At 38.9% G+C, this 17925-nt stretch overlaps 2 protein-coding genes across 2 annotated transcripts in view; one reads left to right on the top strand and one right to left on the bottom strand.

Moving 5' to 3' along the window:
* mybpc3 (myosin binding protein C3) overlaps nt 1–8666 on the top strand; it is a 30511-nt gene extending 21845 nt beyond the window's left edge. The window contains exons 23-31 of the mRNA XM_077564477.1: nt 1708–1842; nt 2071–2238; nt 2338–2426; nt 2529–2724; nt 2935–3074; nt 4402–4561; nt 4701–4837; nt 6192–6378; nt 7896–8666. Of these exons, the coding sequence (XP_077420603.1) occupies nt 1708–1842; nt 2071–2238; nt 2338–2426; nt 2529–2724; nt 2935–3074; nt 4402–4561; nt 4701–4837; nt 6192–6378; nt 7896–7924 (1241 nt within the window). The 3' untranslated portion in view covers nt 7925–8666. The remainder of the gene's footprint in view (nt 1–1707; nt 1843–2070; nt 2239–2337; nt 2427–2528; nt 2725–2934; nt 3075–4401; nt 4562–4700; nt 4838–6191; nt 6379–7895) is intronic.
* Nucleotides 8667–11220: 2554 nt separating this feature from the next.
* The window catches only part of lgr4 (leucine-rich repeat containing G protein-coupled receptor 4), a 32079-nt gene continuing 25374 nt past the window's right edge, over nt 11221–17925 (bottom strand). Inside the window, exons 11-18 of the mRNA XM_077564177.1 lie at nt 17788–17859; nt 17612–17677; nt 17450–17521; nt 17287–17358; nt 17072–17197; nt 16775–16872; nt 16589–16642; nt 11221–15460 (exon numbers count right to left, since the gene is read on the bottom strand). Coding sequence (XP_077420303.1) covers nt 14049–15460; nt 16589–16642; nt 16775–16872; nt 17072–17197; nt 17287–17358; nt 17450–17521; nt 17612–17677; nt 17788–17859 — 1972 coding nt within the window. The 3' untranslated portion in view covers nt 11221–14048. The remainder of the gene's footprint in view (nt 15461–16588; nt 16643–16774; nt 16873–17071; nt 17198–17286; nt 17359–17449; nt 17522–17611; nt 17678–17787; nt 17860–17925) is intronic.

The raw sequence follows: 17925 nt of genomic DNA, 5'->3' as shown, positions 1-17925 counted from the left end.
CTTCATCAAATTGCTGATATTTGTGTTGGTGCAGTGAGTGAATTAGGATTAGTAGGTGACCATGCATTCCTTTTCGCAGAGATAGACATTTTGCAAGTGCTAAGCATGGTTTGAGTGTATGTCTAGTTGCCCTCACATTATGAAACTGTAAACATTTCCTGCTCCTGTGACTTTATAACCTTTGACTACTGAAAGGCATTTCCATCATTTCTTGCACAGCTTGTGGCTCAGCTTCTCTACTGTAAACAGAAAGTCTTGGCCTTGGTGGTAACCAGGCCATGACTGTGATTTAACACCTTCCAGTAAAAATGCTGTCAACTTGTGAGAAATCAAATGTACATGCTGAGCTGTCTGTCCACAGCAGCTGAAAGACAAAAAATATGCTCATGGGAGAAAAAAAAGTGAAATAGCTTTTTATTTTGGGGTTAAATATTTTAGTCAAGCATCAACATAGTCTGTAGTTTTATAGGGGCAGTCATCACTGAGTGACAGTTATTTTTAAAGTCATTTTCGTATAGTATACTGTATATCTGTATACACTGAAAGAAAGAAAGAAAATCGTAAAAAAACAAAAAGAACAGTCATTTTGGCGCCAGAAAAATACTGTGAGATAACAGAAAATAAATTTTGCCTTATTTTCAGTTTTTTTTAATGTTTAATTAGAAGTAGTTTCACATTTTAAAACAATTAAATTAACTAGAAATACCGTAAGTATATATATATATATATATATATATAGTTACAAATAATAATGCTTAAATTTACAGAAATTGGATGTTATTAGTTGTTTTAATGGCATTATTTTATTTAAAAAAATGTTTAGTAATTTGTCCTTGATGTAATATAACAGTATATGAAAAAATAAATAATGTGATTAATCTTTCACATCCGTAAGTCCAATTCTTTGCTTTGCGTATTATTACTATTACTTTCCTCTTTCCCTATGTCTCATTAGATGTCCTTTCAAAATAAATGTTAACACAATTATTGCTATCATCTAGCAATATCTATATATAATATTTTATCTTTGAAAAAACAAAGGTCAATTCACAAAGAAATTATGGTAAAATTACACATTTTTATTGTTAATTTCTCAGTAAATTGAAATGTTTTTTTCTTCTCTTTTTTTGTGTTTTAAAGTTGAATTTGACAGACAAATATTTGCGAAATTACGATACATTTGTAAACATATTTTAACAATCATTTATTTATTTATATTAATTTGACATGTAAAATCAGAGTTTATTTTTGTAAATTAAATGATATTTTTAAAATAAAGAAAATAAACTGTAAAATAAAAAGTAAAATTCTATTATATTACTTTCTTTTTTTTTCTTTTTCTTTTTTTTTTACAGATAATGATAATATAAATATAAAAAATTCTCCTTCCTCTTCTCTTGCTCATGCCAAAGGAAATCCAAAGGTCAATTAATATCATAACAAAAAAAACAAAAAAAATTGGTCCAAGGAACTGTCCAAAGAGGTTGGTCGAATCTTTCTTTTTGTAACTAGAACATTTGTACTGTCCACTGGCTGTCTGTGTGCTTCTGTGTTAAAGAGGACACCAACACAAATAGAAACACATCTCACTGGCAGTAAACTACTCATTAGGTTGAACTCGCTCGTCATTAATTCATTCTAATTTGATCACTGTAGAGTTTTAACTGGCAATCGAGCCCTTCAAGCTGCCCTGTGCGCCTCTTTCAGCCCCAACAAGTGAGCCCACCGGACTGTGCGTGGACGACATCAGCGACACTTCCATCACACTCAAGTGGCGAGCGCCTGAAAGGATCGGCTCAGCTGACCTGGAGGGCTATGGGGTTGAGTACTGCAAGGAGGGCAGTGAGTGATGGAGCCATATCCACTTGCATTTATTTATTTACAATTGTGTTTAAGTAAATAGTATAAATCTGTTTAGATTTATATATATACTGTATATATATATATATATACATACAATTTATTGAATTCAAGATTTTTTTTCCCTGATTTCAGATTTGTGAACCAAACCTGGCTTTAATTTGTATTTTGGGTGCGTTATGGTATATTTTCTGTGTTATCTGAGCACAGCAGATGAGTGGATGCCAGCCGTTCAGGGTCTGACCGAGAGGACCTCACTTACAATCAGAGAACTCACAACAGGAGACAAGCTGCAGTTTCGCGTGCGGGCGTACAACATGGCCGGCCCGAGTGCAGCCGCCACCCTGGCTCAGCCCGTTACCATCAGAGAGATCATGCGTGAGTGAAGACTTCCTTGGGTGAATGCTCAGGAGTGAAATCATGGGAAATGAAAATATCAGTTCTATTCATGAGTGTGTATTTTTTCTTCTTGAGTAGAAAGGCCTAAAATTTGGCTTCCTCGATATCTCCGCCAAACTCTGATCAAGAAAGTTGGAGATACTGTCAACCTTGTGATTCCTTTCCAGGTGCAGTACGCTTGGGTTACTTTACGTTGGCAAAATTACAATACATAGAGAAAGATGTGTGCAAGTCATCTATGATTGTTTTTTTTCTCTCTCATTACGCAGGGTAAACCCAGGCCCAAGGTTACGTGGAGTAAAGATGGGCAGCCGCTAAATTCTGCGCTCGTCAGCGTGAGAAATAGCGACACAGACACCATCCTCTTCATCCGCAAGTCCGAAAGGAAACACTCGGGGCAGTATGATCTCCAAGTGCAGATAGAGAATGTGGAAGACATGGCCAAAGTCATGCTGCAGATTGTTGGTGAGCGGGATCACAAGAAATGCGCTTATAAGACTGCTGGTCAAAAGTCATAGACCACTGCCAGCTTTGTTGTCTTAACAAAATTCTTATAGATTCTTAATAAAAACGTGTTCTGCTCTTTTTTGGGCCCTTTTTGGGAAACAGTTCAAACAACAAAACTACCACCTGTATTGTCCAGAGTACAATATGATTGTTGACACTTTATTGTAGATGTCCCAGGACCCCCTGAGGCCTTGAAGGCTCTGGATGTTTGGGGCTTCAATGTCGCCCTCGACTGGAAGCCTCCAAGAGATGATGGAAACTGTGAAATAGTGGGTTATTATATTCAGAAAGCGGACAAAAAGACCATGGTGAGTATTGCTTGAAGTCAAATCAAGGGCAACAGGAGTGATGATGCTGAATCACAAGTTTAGATCTCACAATCTTTAGTTTGTCATCTGGCTGGACATGAAAAGAAGAGTTTCCTCCTGTATGACTATATTACTAATCAGAAAATGATGTCAGAATTGTGTGACTGCTGAGGCATCCCCATTGGTGTGAATGCTGTTATTCAGATTCTTTATAATTTTTCATCCCCACACTTTTTGTACCTGCTAGATTTCCCACATAATACATTTGATTCACACCATTCCAATTTCAACATCTGTGGTTCCATTTTTCTCAATCCACATTCTTACAGTTTTCCAACAATGTAATATTTTATATTTTAAAAAATGACATTCATTTTCAATGGGACAGACATTCAACTCAGCATTCCACACCCTTAAATGCCATTCAACGCAGTGGATTGTCCCGTGAGGGGTCGTGATTCAAGTCCCAACACTGATTGACCATTGTAAATGTGTCCAAGAGCAACACACTGATATGCATATGTACCTACTTAACTTAGAGGGGATGTCAACCTTAAACATTTATTGACAATAATATGTTGTATGTGACTTCACTAGTCTAAACATGACATTCTGATTAATATTGCATTTTTGCAATATGAGTTATGAAGCAAAATCCAGCCTTTTTTTTTTAATATCAATATCAGAAGGCAGCCATTTTGCTACTTGCTGTTGAGTGAAAATGACATCAAAGTTGCTCGGCCTGAGTCCAGTCCAGTCCCGTCCAATCATGTTAGTCTGCTCACCTTTTCCACTACGTTTTTATAAAGTTCCTCACATTGCCCGTCATTGCTGTCTCCCTGCCGTGTTTCCCCGCATTTGGATCCACCCTCTGGCAACCATCCCACCCTACCATGACACCTTGGGAATGATTTTCACATTCCAGAAATTCCCACATATCTAAAATTCCCCATTCACCAACATATAACAATTTTTCACAAATATCATTCCACTTCATTCTATATTAAATAATATTATTTCACATCATTCAACATTATTCAAACTCCTTCCATATGTTTTCGTATTTTTTCAGTCAGCATTCATATGCAAGTCCTGCAGAAATTGCATTGTCTATTTAGTTCATGCTGTGGTTGTGAATGAGGTCAAATTACTGTATGTGCCAAAGGATACAGCGTGGGACAATTAAATGATGTACACCACAATAAAAGCAACATAACAATGCAATACCATTATGTTTGGCCAGTGTGTGTCTCCTGTACACTTTAAACAACAAAATGTTTGAGTACTCTCAAGGAAATAAACTATTTGATTTTGAAATGTTTTGAAGGAGTGGTTTACAGTCTTCGAACAGTACCGCAGAACCAACTGTGTTGTGTCCGACCTCATCATGGGTAATGAATATGTCTTTCGAGTCTTTGCCATCAACCTGGTGGGTCACAGCCCAGAGGCCTGCAACACAAAAGAAAGCGTCTACATCCAGAAAAGCGGTAGGTTGGGCAGAAAAGATGCAATAAGGACACAGAGTTATTAATAGCCTTGATTGAATGTAGTCATAACTGTCATCACTAATGTCGGAGAGAATGTGCTGAAATGTAATCTGTACAACTCAACTTAATACATCTGCAGGGATCGACTGGAAGCCTGCCACCTACAAGGAGCTTGACTTCTCACAGGCTCCTAAATTCACGCACCCATTAGTGAACCGTTCTGTTATAGCAGGATACAATGCCACTCTCAGCTGCTCCGTCAGTGGCATCCCCAAGGTCAGTGAGTTTATGTGACCCCCCCAACCAAGAGATTATTTTTTTTAAGATCTCCCTGCCCATGTATTTTTTTTAAACAAATTAATCTGTATTAAAATAAATATCAGAATTATTACTAAATGCTTTGGTCTTATAGGCCATACTAAAATGTTATTTAAGCACAAACTATGAGTGTTAAGTTTGTTAAACCAGTATACAGGGAGTCCTCGAGTTATGGGAAGTTCCGTTCCTACGCTGGCCATGTGACCTGAATTTCGATTTAAGTTGGATTTCACCGTTAAAGTCGATATTTACATCAAAATACTTTGTACGGTAATTTTAAAAAACATTTTTTCGCGAGCCAAAAGAATTCAGAACCAATACTTTGTGTTTCCGCACAGACATTTATTGCTGTCGGGCGGCAAAGTGGGGGTAATGGAAACCTAAACAAGGAAATGCAACGCCCCTAATGGCGAGCCGACCTGCTCGATCGATTTAACTAACTTTGAAATGGTGTGATTACTGTGAGAAATTAACAAAAAAGAACGTGCTACAAACGAGGCACACAAAGTTGAAACAACGTAGGTCGCATACAACGTAACTCTAGGACTCCCTGTACATTATTGTTGTCTGAACATTTTGCACAGGAATTATTTTTGCACAAACTAACCTTTAAATAAATGTTTGTCAGGTTTATTAGATTAAAAATGCTTAAAATCGCAATAAAAATGAATGACTGAAAAAAAAATCGACATTTTATTTCTTGGCCATATCGCCCAGCCTTAGCGGCATACCCTGCCTTCACGTGCTATGGGAAAGATGGGCCTTACCACTCGGAAACTCCTAATTACAACCGAGTTCATGTGATTTTGTTGTGATAGCAAAATTGTGTAGATTCTTTTTTTTTCTTTTTTTTCTTTTTATGGAGAGCTCAGTATTGTTCATTCGATTTGACATGTCATCATTGCTCTCCTTTTTTATTTTTTATTAAAACAAATGTTTTATATATATATATATATATATATATATATATATATATATTATTTTTTTTTGTATGTGGGTGAGTATGTGTATGTGCGTGTGTGTGTGCGTGCGTGCGTTCCCAGTTGTCCAGTAGAAAATACGACATAAGGGGGCGTGAAGGCAGCGTTAGTGGCTGGTGGGTTGCACCCACGATTTCTGTCCTTATAGACCCTTGGCTGTTGGCAGTATAGCAGCCGCTGGCCTAGTTGCAAAGCCCTGGTCCTTTACCCATTGACAAAAGATCAGAAACCTTTGAATTTTGACCCTTTTTGGGAGCTGTTTTAAATTGTGAAATAATGCACAATAACGCATTGTAATCGAAATATCTTCTGATTGATTTTGTTGTTGTTAGCCAAAAGTGACATGGTACAAAAACAAGATGGACATCACAAATGAAGCCAAATACAGGATGCTGAGTAAGCACGGCGTTCTCACCTTGGAGATCCGAAAGCCCTGCCCATTCGATGGAGGCGTGTACATGTGCAAAGCAGTCAATGACAGCGGGGAAGATGTTGTAGAGTGTAAGCTGGAGGTTCGCTGTAAGTATACAGACGGAAAAACTTTGATACACACTATTTTATTTAGCTATTGCTGTTTTGATTTGTACTCGTGTGTGTTTGCGTGAATGTTCGACACTGCATGGTTCCATGACAGCTTTTAATAACAAAGAAGACAAAGGCTGTGTTTCGAATGTCCACTCTTTTCTCCTTCACTTTAAAGTCCCACATTATATAGTAGCCTATTTAATAGCTACCTCATTCATTTTGGCTAACTTGTCGCACATCACGTACCTTTAATGCAGAGATGGGAAGTAACAAAGTACAAATATGTTTTTTTCTTCAGTATTTTTCACTTTCCTGAGTATTTTTCAAACAATTTTTTTTACTTTTATCCATTACATTTTAAAATGAGTATCTGTACTTTTTACTTGATACATTTTCAAAACAAGGTTGTTACTTAGCAAATATGCTTCAAATTATGTATATGACGTGACACATCCGGGAAAAATACTTTTTACTTTTACTCATCAAGTATATTTCTGAGCCTGTACTTTTTTTTATTTTTTTTTTACTTTTGCTTGAGTAATTATTTGAGTGAGAACTCTTACCAAAGTAGGTTTTTTTTTTGGGCAAGTAATTAATTATACTTCTACTGAAGTAGAGAATATCAGTACTTTTGCCATCTCTGCTGTAATGACGCAAAGGCATTAAGATGTCTGACTATTTATTGTGAATAACAAATATTTATTTTAAACTGTATTTTCAATTAAACAGTTTGTGTGTATCGAGCTCTTAACTGGGACGGATTATTTTAAGTCAACCTTAAACATTTCTTGACAATAATATGTTTGTGACCACACTAGTGTAAACATGACATTCTAATTAATATTACATTTGTGGAATAAGCATTATGAAGCAAAATCCAGACGTTTTTATCCATCTCATGAGGCGGCCATTTTGCCACGTCCTGTTGTCCTGTCCAGGTCCAGAAGGTAAATTCCCTGCCACAGTTTGGCTCTAGCCCCTGGTACTAGCTAGCTAGGCAGCTCCCTAATGAGCATAATGGGAGTTAGCTAGCTAGCACCTGAGGCTAAAGCCAAACTGTGGCAGGGTTTTTACTTTCTGGATCTGGATTTACCACCTCTGCTGTTGACTGAAGAAGACATCAATGTTGCTCTGGTCTCAGGTAACAACCAATCACAGCTCAGCTTCAGAAAACAGGCGAGGTGTAATGGAGCAACTGTGATGTCATCTTCAGTCGACAGCAAGTGGCAAAATGGTGGTCCCCCACTAACGCCACCTTAACCAGAATACCGTATTTGGACCAGTGGGGCCACATAGAACATGTTGTCTTTTTTTTTTAAATTTTTTTTTTAGGTTGACTTCCCCTTTAACAGCTGCTTCAAAGGGTTCTGTTTGTTTTTTTGTTTTCCCCCCTTCAAGGATCTAAGTGTTAATGTCTATATCTTCAATTTGGGATTAATATCACGTTACCACCTCAGTGATGTGAGTTTTAGAGTGTTAATAGCTGTTTATATTATTTGCTTTCCTTGCAGCTCAAATTGCTAAAGAAGAAAAGAAGTAAGCTGGGAGGGTCCAATGAACTTCTCTCATCTTTTTTTGTCATGAGAAGTTTTCCACCTGCATTATTTTTTCTTCTGCAATCACCTGCTCAAGTATCATGTATCCAAAAGATCTATGTCAAACTATATAATAACAAAATTCAACCCTATTTTTTTTGTCTGTCAGTCAACAACACCCCCAACATACACATGTTACTGAGTTGTGTCTTGTTGTGATTTATCGAAAGGGAAGTGTGCTGTTAATTCTCAGACAAGCTCAGGAGAGGATATTCGAGTTGCCGTTGGCTCAGTTTTTATTGCAGCAGAGCCTCGCTAAAGCCAAAAGGTGTGAGGCATTTGACTTATGTGTACACCAGTGGGACATGTGTGTGTGTGTGTGTGTGTGTGTGTGTGTGTGTCTGAAATAGCTGACATGTCTTCTCGACTACAGAGCACATGTGTGTGAGAGAGTAGTGTAAACACATGGTGGTTTGTTTCGAACAGAGAGGGGTTGTGCTGTCCTAATTATTCTCACGACACATTTATTCCGATTTCCTGCTTCTTAACTTCATGCTGCAAATCATCACAAATGGTAGCAACAGTGCTTCTCTTTGTAGTGTTGTTTTGGCAAGAAAGTCGCAATCCGAATGCCAGTGTCTGCCTCTTAATTACATGTTTAAATATGATTTTGACGAGTTTTGCTGTTAGCTTTGATAGCTTGAGTGGAATTGATGGTTTTAAAGACATGTAACTTAACACGGTAAATAAAACAAGTAAAATACAGACTTTTGTTTGTTTGTTTGTTTTAAAAGACCAGTAAGCAAACACACTCACACACATACAAACCCACCCCCAAATCACTATTTAAAGTCGGAATTAATTGTAGTAATGTGACCTTTGGACTCAGCAATGTCAAGCACTTTAGAGCTGCCCTGATCAGTTAAAAATAGTAGCTTAGTGTTCTAAAAAAAACAACATCAGCACATGGGAATCAAGACCACAAGCATGGGTGTCTAGGAAGTATTGGCTGTATTAATCCAGACACTGTACATGCACCCAAGTTAATAGTTAACTAACTTAACTGGATACTATAGCACAACTAATGCTAATATCATTTTTATAGTTGCTATTATTTATTGTGTGCCAAGTTTCTTACTGCTTTTACAATTACTCAATGGCGATATTAGAGAAGTAAAAAAATTAATAAATAAATTAGCGCATACTAAAAAAAAAAGCACAATATCTTGCTTTAGTACATATCGGCAATTCAAATTAACAACATACAATCTCTAATAGCACTTAATATTGAGGCACTTACTTGCTAATGCACGCACACTGAGTTCCTCCACATATTGACTTGATTCACAAGCATATTACATTCCCCTTCATTTGAGCGTGGATTTTAAACATAGAAGGGCCAAAACATGCCTTGTGAAAATTAAACTGCACTAATAAACTAGTCACAAGAGGGTGCTAGAACAGCATTGTGCTGCTTTTAATATCGCGACATGACAGCAACGATATTGTGGCAGTTTTAATATTGCGAAATCACAATATCGAACTTTGCTTCTGCAAAGTAGATAATGCTACACTTGCAAACTTAACAAATAATTGACTTTGGAACCGCAGGGTCACAGCTCCAATCCAGTTCTGGAAGAATAAATTGCAACTTGCAACTACAGCAGTTGTTGGAGAAAGGCTAGTTTAAATTCCTGACTACCGTTAAGGTGTCCACTGAACAGACCCAGTCAAATCAACCATGACCTCTGACAACTTCCTGGGAATAAGCATTTGTCACGTATAACATTTGCTGAAGCAGTACATAGTTAACAAAAACTAAAATTGAGAAAACATTTTTGTTAAAGTAGTGGGTAGAACTTTTTGATTTTGCAATGTTCATTCATTTTAAAAACTCACTATTAATTTCAGTAATATGAAAAAATGTCACCTTACAGGTGACTGACATGTTTCACTGCCATCTATCTGCTACAGATACCCGAAGTAGAAAAACTTAGTAAGCATAGTAATTTGTGATAGGTTGGTATGTATGGTCTCGCTGAGGCACCGTATAGTACACAAGCTTCGAACTTGGGTTGTTGCATTCTATTAGTTCACCACAAGATGGTTAAAAAAAAAAAATGCCATTGTCCTTTTAATAAAATAACAATAATTAAAAATAAAAAACTAACTGAAACTACATTTTATGTTTATCAAATATCTATAATTATAGAGAAAAGGAATTTAGTTTTTGTTTTTAATCAATAAATATGAGCTTCTGGGGCTCATTCTAAATTTATTTATTTTCGTATTGTTGTACATCTGCAGTAACAGAAGAACCAAGGTCAGTTGTTTGACAATTCTAATTTACTTGGTTACACTAGACTTAGTGACCTTTTTTCTTGTTTTAAATCTTGCTCTTGACAAACCATCCATCCATCCATCTTCTTAACTGCTTATTCTTCATAAGGGTCACGGGGGTGCTGGAGCCCATCCCAGCTGACTTCGGCTGACTTGAGCGCAAGACCGGCCCCACAAAAAAACTGAGTGAGACGCGAACCCGGGACCTTCTGCTTACAGGGAGAGCTAACCACTACGCCATTTGTTCAGTACGGTTCAACAGTGCATACATTTTACTTGTAGTTCACACAAGTGTCAGCCAAGGAACCTCTCGGAGAATTTAAGACTGCCAATTGTCATTGCACTTTGGCATTGCAAATGTGACGGATAATGGATTGCCTTGAATTCATTTGGACAGAACGTTTACTGATAAAGGCTACTTTTATCACTATCCTGCGAGCATGGAGGTCTCAGAGAAGGTGGGCGTGTGTTTAGTCCGCATAGGCGGCGCAGGGGTACCTGATGACGTCATAGAGCAGTAGTGGGAAAACTTGGTCCTCGAGGGCCGAAGTCCTGCAGGTTTTAGAGGTTTTCCTCTTCCAACACAAGCTGATTCCAATCAACAGGATCGTTATCAGGCTTATGTAGAACTAGAACTAAAAACTAATGACAACTGAATTTACAAAACAAAAATAAAAACTGTATCAAAAAATCCTAAACTATTATAACCCTGGTACAACATATCAAACCATGTATGCACCAGTAACGCTACATTTCTTTAATTTTCTTTTTTTTTGTAACTGAATTTTGGGGGAAAACGGCAGATAAAATACAACTTGTTTTCTTTCCATTCCATTTCATTCTACATCAGAGAATATTTGCATTATATTGTATTTTCTTTTACAAATTAATGAATTGAATGAAAATACTTTAAAGGTACCTTTGTGACTTTTCTCCCAGTTCGACAACATTTCCTCATGAAAACAGTTTTGTTTGCAATGATTTATTCACATTTTTTTCTACATAAGCAGATCAAACAATACAGCCAGGGGAGATCTCATAAAAAGGACAATGAAAAAAACAAACATCTGCAGATTTATCTATAAAACAAAACTTAATGTATAGTTTGGTTAAAAAATAAAAATCACAGTATACAGAATAGATTCCTCCCACAATTCGCACTTAACATTATGTTCACACAAAAGGGTCAACATAAAGCCAGAGATGCCAACAAAAGGAACAGGGGCAAAAAAACAACAACAAAAAGGGGGTTGTCTTTTGTAAAGTACTGCTGCTAACTACAACCGGAGGTAGCTTCCTAGAGTAGCATCCCAGTCTTGATAGTATTGTTCAAATAATTTATAGACAGCTATAAAAATAGACATTAACACCTAGATTCTTAATACACATTCACCTACCTACAAAAAGACCTGTCAATTTTCAACAGTTGTGATAGGAGATATGTCAAACAATCAAAGGACATTTTGGCAGGCGCGACAGACAACCAAAATCTAGACCAGGGGTGCTCAAGTTCGGTCCTCGAGAGCCCCTATCCAGCCTGTTTCTCTCCACTAACACACCTGATTCATAATCAGGATCGTTATCAGGCTTCTGCAAAGCTTGCTGATTAGCCGATCATTAGATTCAGCTGTGCTGCAGGAGGGAAACATGGAAAACAGACTGGATAGGGGCTCTCGAGGACCGAACTTGAGCACCCCTAGTCTAGACAATGCTGACATGTACACCCCCCAAAAAAGAGGAAAAGATTCACTTAAGGACAAAAGATCTTGATGGTAGAGACAACGTTCCATTGGCTACATTCCTGAGCACTTGCAGATACATGCTCTGAGGGTGGAACCCACTTAATGTGTAAAATTACTTCAGCCAAGTCCTCGCACAGTCGGTCACATTTGAAAATGTTTGGAAATGAGAGTACGCATAACACAGCAAGAGATGAAACAGCGTGGAAATAAGCTAAAAAAATCAATTAAAAAATCCTACAGTATAATAATGTTGCTGGTACAGTGGAGTAGATTTGAAGAGTCTTGTTTGACATTATATTGTTCCTGTTTTTTTAAAACTGCACACCCCAAACAAATATTTAATTTTGTGACGACTGTAATTCAATTAAGTAATTAGCTAATTATCTGTAGCTCGGTGTGATGAAAGCATTTAAACAGGGATTGGCTGCAATTTGCCCAAAGCAATTACACTTAGCTTTATTAAAATGTTTTTTTTTAAGTGCCAACTGAGTTGAAAACAAAAGTGCACCATACTCGGCAAATCAACGAAACATTCTGCATTAAAGCAACCTTAGCAAAAGGTCTTTAAGCATTTGGAAGCATCAGATGAGCAAACGAAACCTCTTTACATGTACCAGTTGATGTATTTTCAAAACACACCATTTGCAACCACCTAACAGAAGCTGCTTATTCGTTACTGAACCAGTTCACACAAATGACACGACCTCCATCCAAACATTGCTGCCGCTCAAACAATAAATAAGGCAGACAAGCGAGGCTGTCGCTCAAAACAGTGATATCTGCTACTTGATCACATTCTTAGTCTTGCCGACTTAATAAAAGGAAGTGTTGAGTAGAGAATGACAACCTCTCATACCATTTTTTCACACTGTTCAGGCAAGCAGCACAGTCCAGACATTTTTCACTTTTAAGGTGGAGACCACCAGACGTATACATTCACAAACTTTACAATTGTTGGCTACGTTTATGTAAAAAAATAAAATGACAGTATCAAGCGAACATTGTGGAGGCGCACATTTAAAATAAATGAAAAGTCCACAAGCGCACATAGCGAAGTAGCCTCGTCAATAAGCGAGAATCAGGCACATGTGGCGAGACGTCTTCCGCAACGTCCGTTTGTTGGCCGACACAATCTTCTCTTCCGCATACGCTTAAAGTTCCCTTTAAATGATTGCTTGTGTCTGTTTATATCGACGACCAAAACTGCCAAAATTAAAAATAAATAAATGACTAAATAAATGAATAAAAGTGTTAATAAATCAAATATAAAAGTATAATTCAAAAATTAAATACAAGACTGTTGGTCAGATTCTATCTTTTGTGTGTGTCTTTTGTTAGTTTTTTTTTTAATGGGGTGGGGGGGGGAGAAATTGGGTCTTTTTTATGTTGTTGTGGGTTTAATGTAGCTTAAACATTTGTATTTTAATTTGTGGTTAAATATGAGTTGTCATTAAGAATGGAACATCTTGTTTGTAATGTATGATAAAGGTGTTGACCCCTAAGTAAATAAACAGTAAAAATCAATACAAAACAATATTAAAAAAAATAAAAATATGTCGAAATACAAAAATAAATATATAAATAGAATTAAATATCATTCAATAAATATAAATGCTTTCCTCGCATGTATTTATTTCATGCTGCAAACACTCTGTCAGGTTGAAATCTTATTCAAATGAGAGGGCGGTCCTAAGCGCGTCTTAGGTTGGACATTCTGCAGAATGAAATAAATAAATGTGAGAGCAGAGCATTTTTGATTGATATTTCATTCTATTTCTGTATTTATTTCGACATGTATTTTTATATATATATTTTTTAATCTTACAGATTTTTTACTTAATTTAGGGATTTATATATATAGTACTTATTTTTTATATCCGTTTTTATTTTCACTTTTAATCATTTATTTATTCATTCATTTTTAATTTTGGCAGTTTTGGTCCTCCATATGTTTACACTTTGAAAACAAACCTAAGTGCTTGCTGTAATCTTTCGCCGAGGCCACCAATCGTTTGTCCCCTCATGAACTGATGTTCCGAAGGCGGCCTTAGTCTTTGACTCGAGGTATGCTGTATGAGTAGTGCACTAGAGGGAGGCCTCTGCTCTGACAGAAGCAGGCTCTGCCGCACGCCTGAACTTGGTCCGAGCTGTCGGATACAAACGAGTCGCCCTCGTCGGCGTACTCGGACTGAGCGGACGGCGTGGCGCTTTCGGGCCAGAACCCCTCGGTGCGCTGGCACGCCGTGGCTCCCGTCAGGAGGGTGGGACAGCTGTGAGACTTGGCCAAGTGTCTGCAGACTGTGGAGGAAGAGCGGGAAGAACAGGTCTTGGCATGCAGCGTTGCCTCACACTCTTCGCACACAAGCATCTCTCCGCAAAGCTGAGAGTAAACTCCACAGTCAAAGTTTAATTGAGCGGAGGAGCCGCCGGCCGTGAGCTCCGAGTCTCCGCCTCCGTCGTCTCCGCGTCTTTCGCCTCCTGTTTGTTTGGTCTCCCTGGTCAAACGCCCGCAGCTGCGTAACCTCAGCCAGTCCTCCTTGAAGGCCGGGCTGAAGAAAACATAGAGAACCGGGTTGAGGCATGCGGGCAGGGGGAAGAAAATGAGAATGACGGACTTGGCGATCTCAGGGCCTCCGACGGCGGACCCCGTTAAAAGGGGGGCGAAGGAGAAAGCGGCCACAGGGCAAAAGAAGATGCAGTTGGTGAAGATGAGCCAAGCGACATGGCGCAGGGCACCCGTCTGCTCCGGGTCGACCAGCTCCACCCTCCCCAGCTGGCAGTACAGCTGAGTGTACACGGCTGCCGTGAACAGGTAAGCCAGCGCGTTGACCAGCACCAGGACCACCGTGACGCTCAGGGCCGGACTCTCGGCCCCGGCGAAGGGCAGGCAGAGAGGAGAGGCGGACTGTAGGCTGAACTTCAGGAGAGGCAGGCAGGCGGCAGCGGCAGCAAACAGCCCCAACAGTCCCGCGGCCAGGCCGAAACGGCGATCTCGTCTCCAGCAACCCCTGCGGCCGAGGCTGCTCCTCGTCGATGACATCATCCCTTTGCCAAGAATATCCCGCACAGCCACACTGCGCTCCACCGCTGCCAGTAAGAGCAATAAAACGGCCCACTCTGATGAGAAAACTGCAAGAGAGCCCGCGAACTGGCAGCCGGGTCCCATTTCCCACCACACGCCGAACTCGGCGAAGGATCCCCAAGTGGCGATGTCAAGCACGGTCAACACGCCCACGTAGAGGCCTGTGAGCAGGTTGGCCAAGGCGAGAAGCCCCATCAGCAGCCGGGCTGGAGGGATGGATGGAGCCCACCTGTGGGCATGGCCTAAGGTGCAGCGTGTGGGGGAGAAGGTGGCAACCAGTACTAGACTGTTAAAAACCAGCGACACCAGGCAGATGAACCAGACGGTCAGGCGAATCATCCAGTTGCCTAAAAGATGCTCACAAGGCTTAAAGGCTCCTGAACACAGAAAGCGAAAACAGAGAAAGTGAACAAAAAGTCAACTCAAAAATAGTTTTTACAATAATATGTTCTATGTGGCCCCACCAGTCAAAACACGGAGTTAATTAATTAATCATGCGTTTGTGGAATATGAATTGGCTCTTGTGAAATCTTGGGCTGGGTATCGATTCTAATTTCCTCCATCGATTAAATTTTGATTCACAAGAGTTTGGTTAAATTCAATTTTGATTTTTTTTCCAAATTCGGTTACAGTAGTAGATTCACTTCAATTTAAGTCGATATTGATTAATGATCAATTCATCTTACATATCTAGGCCATGATTAAAAAAAAAACTCCACAAACATTCAATTCCAAATAAAATTTTGCGGAAGCACTAATTGGTTAAATAATTTAGTTTATTAACGAAAGTAACAATTGTTATCACTTAAGTGTTACCTAAACATTGACATCAGCAAGACTGAGATGAAAATATTTCCATAATTCAAATTCAATCATGTGTGAATTGTCTTAAAGACCAATGTCTGGTCTTTCATAAATGTAAAAAAAATACTTTTAAATTTATGTGAACACTAAATTTCAAGAAAACCGTAAGATACAAAAATAAAAAAAAAGACAGCTTTTCAAATTCTATTTTCTTGTGAATTTATGGCAAAAGATTTTATGAATCAATAGGCTCAAAAAGGACATTTGAGATTGATCATTTTATTTTTTTAAACCCAGCCCACGCAAAATCCAGCCATTTTGATTAATCTCAAGCAACGGCCATTTTGTCACTTGCTGTCGATTGATAATGCCACTACAGTTGCTCAATGCTCAGGGAACAAGTAACAACCAGGCACGGCTCAGCTTGCAAACTTCACATGACCAAACAGGTGAGCCATGATTGGTCGTTACCTGAACCCTCAGCAACTGTGATGCCGTTTTCAGTTGACAGCAAGTGACAAAATGGCTACCTGCTGAGATGGATAAAAACGGTTGGATTTTGCTGCTTAATTCATATTCTACAAACATAATCTTGATCAGATTACAGTATTTAGACCAGTAGGGCCACATCCAACATATTGATAAAAAAAAATAATAATAAAATGCATTGGCACATTGAGGAAAAAGGTTAACTGCCTTGCCTGGTGAGGGAGAGCAATGCATAATCATTGAAATTCTTTCCACCTCCTCTCCACCTGGAAGATAAGTAACAAATGTTACAATACAGACCCGCACAACTAGTTACATATTTAGATGCATACATATTTTAAATTTGCAGTTTACATGCCACATTTTGGAGGCGAACGGTGTGACTGCGGCATTCTCACCTGCTGATCGCTTGACGTCACTTTCCTCACAAGAACTTGTCACTGAGTCACATCCCACAAATGCACAACATTGGTAGGCATACGGGACGGAAATGGATCTACAAAGCAGGCACAGAGAAATATTTGCTTTGCGAATAATAATATTTGCGTGTGAAGATATTTTGGGCAATTGTTTGTATCCAACTTTGTTCATTTTCAAATTGTGTCATTTACGTTTAAGCCACCGTGGTAAAATAAAAAACAAAAATCTTTGCATCCAAGTTGAGTGACATGAATTAACCGTGAGAGTTTCCTCACCTGAGTTTGGGTAACTGGCTGACAGTCAGCACATTTTTCATCTGTGAGTTCCCTGAGAGTTTCAGTTGACTGAGGGCACTCAGGCCAGTCGTTGGAAGCATAGTCAGTTGGTTCATACTCAGATCTCTGCAGGGATTGTACACAAGCCATTTCATATGATTCGATCATAAACAGAGTTGCAGTCTGGCTGTCATTCGGCAATCATTCATACTTACAGGTTAGTGAGAGCAGCGAGGGTGAGAAAAGCATCACTGTGGATGAATTGGATTTTATTTCTACTCAGGTCGCTGTGGAAAACCAGAACAATGAAGGTATGAAACATGTCATGGCATCCATCCATGTTTGCATGTGAGAGAGAGCGAGACTGAAGTGACTTACAGTAAACGGAGAGCAGTAAGACCTTGAAAATGTTCCCTTCCTATCTGCTCAATTTGGTTGTGCTGAAAGCTTCTGTTGATTGAAACAAGAGGCCAGTAAGACTTACATTTTTTTAACAAGATATGAATACATTTGTTCATTCTTAAGCATATCCAAACTCACATCTCTTGCACTTGGACGCAGCCCTGAAGGGATGGTAACTCCTTGATCTCATTGAAGGACAAATCTCTAATGAGAGCAACGCAGACAGCTAATTAGCACACCGGGATCCTCTGAAATGGAGGCGTGACGACAAAGGCAAGTCAACACGCAAGGAATGGAAAAGGAAAGTTTCTTACAGCGTCCTTAGCAGCTTGAGATCGTCACAGAGATCAGCGGGGACAGACGATATCTTGGTCCCTGACAGCGTCCTGGGAATACAAAAACCTCATCAAGCACCACTGTGACGCACACAATCCAATGAGCGGCCATTATTC

The sequence above is a fragment of the Vanacampus margaritifer genome, chromosome 4, assembly GCF_051991255.1.
Source record: "Vanacampus margaritifer isolate UIUO_Vmar chromosome 4, RoL_Vmar_1.0, whole genome shotgun sequence".
Lineage (NCBI taxonomy): Eukaryota > Metazoa > Chordata > Actinopteri > Syngnathiformes > Syngnathidae > Vanacampus > Vanacampus margaritifer.
The sequence above is the reverse complement of the archived record's forward strand: the minus strand, read 5'-3'. Positions and strand labels throughout refer to the sequence as shown.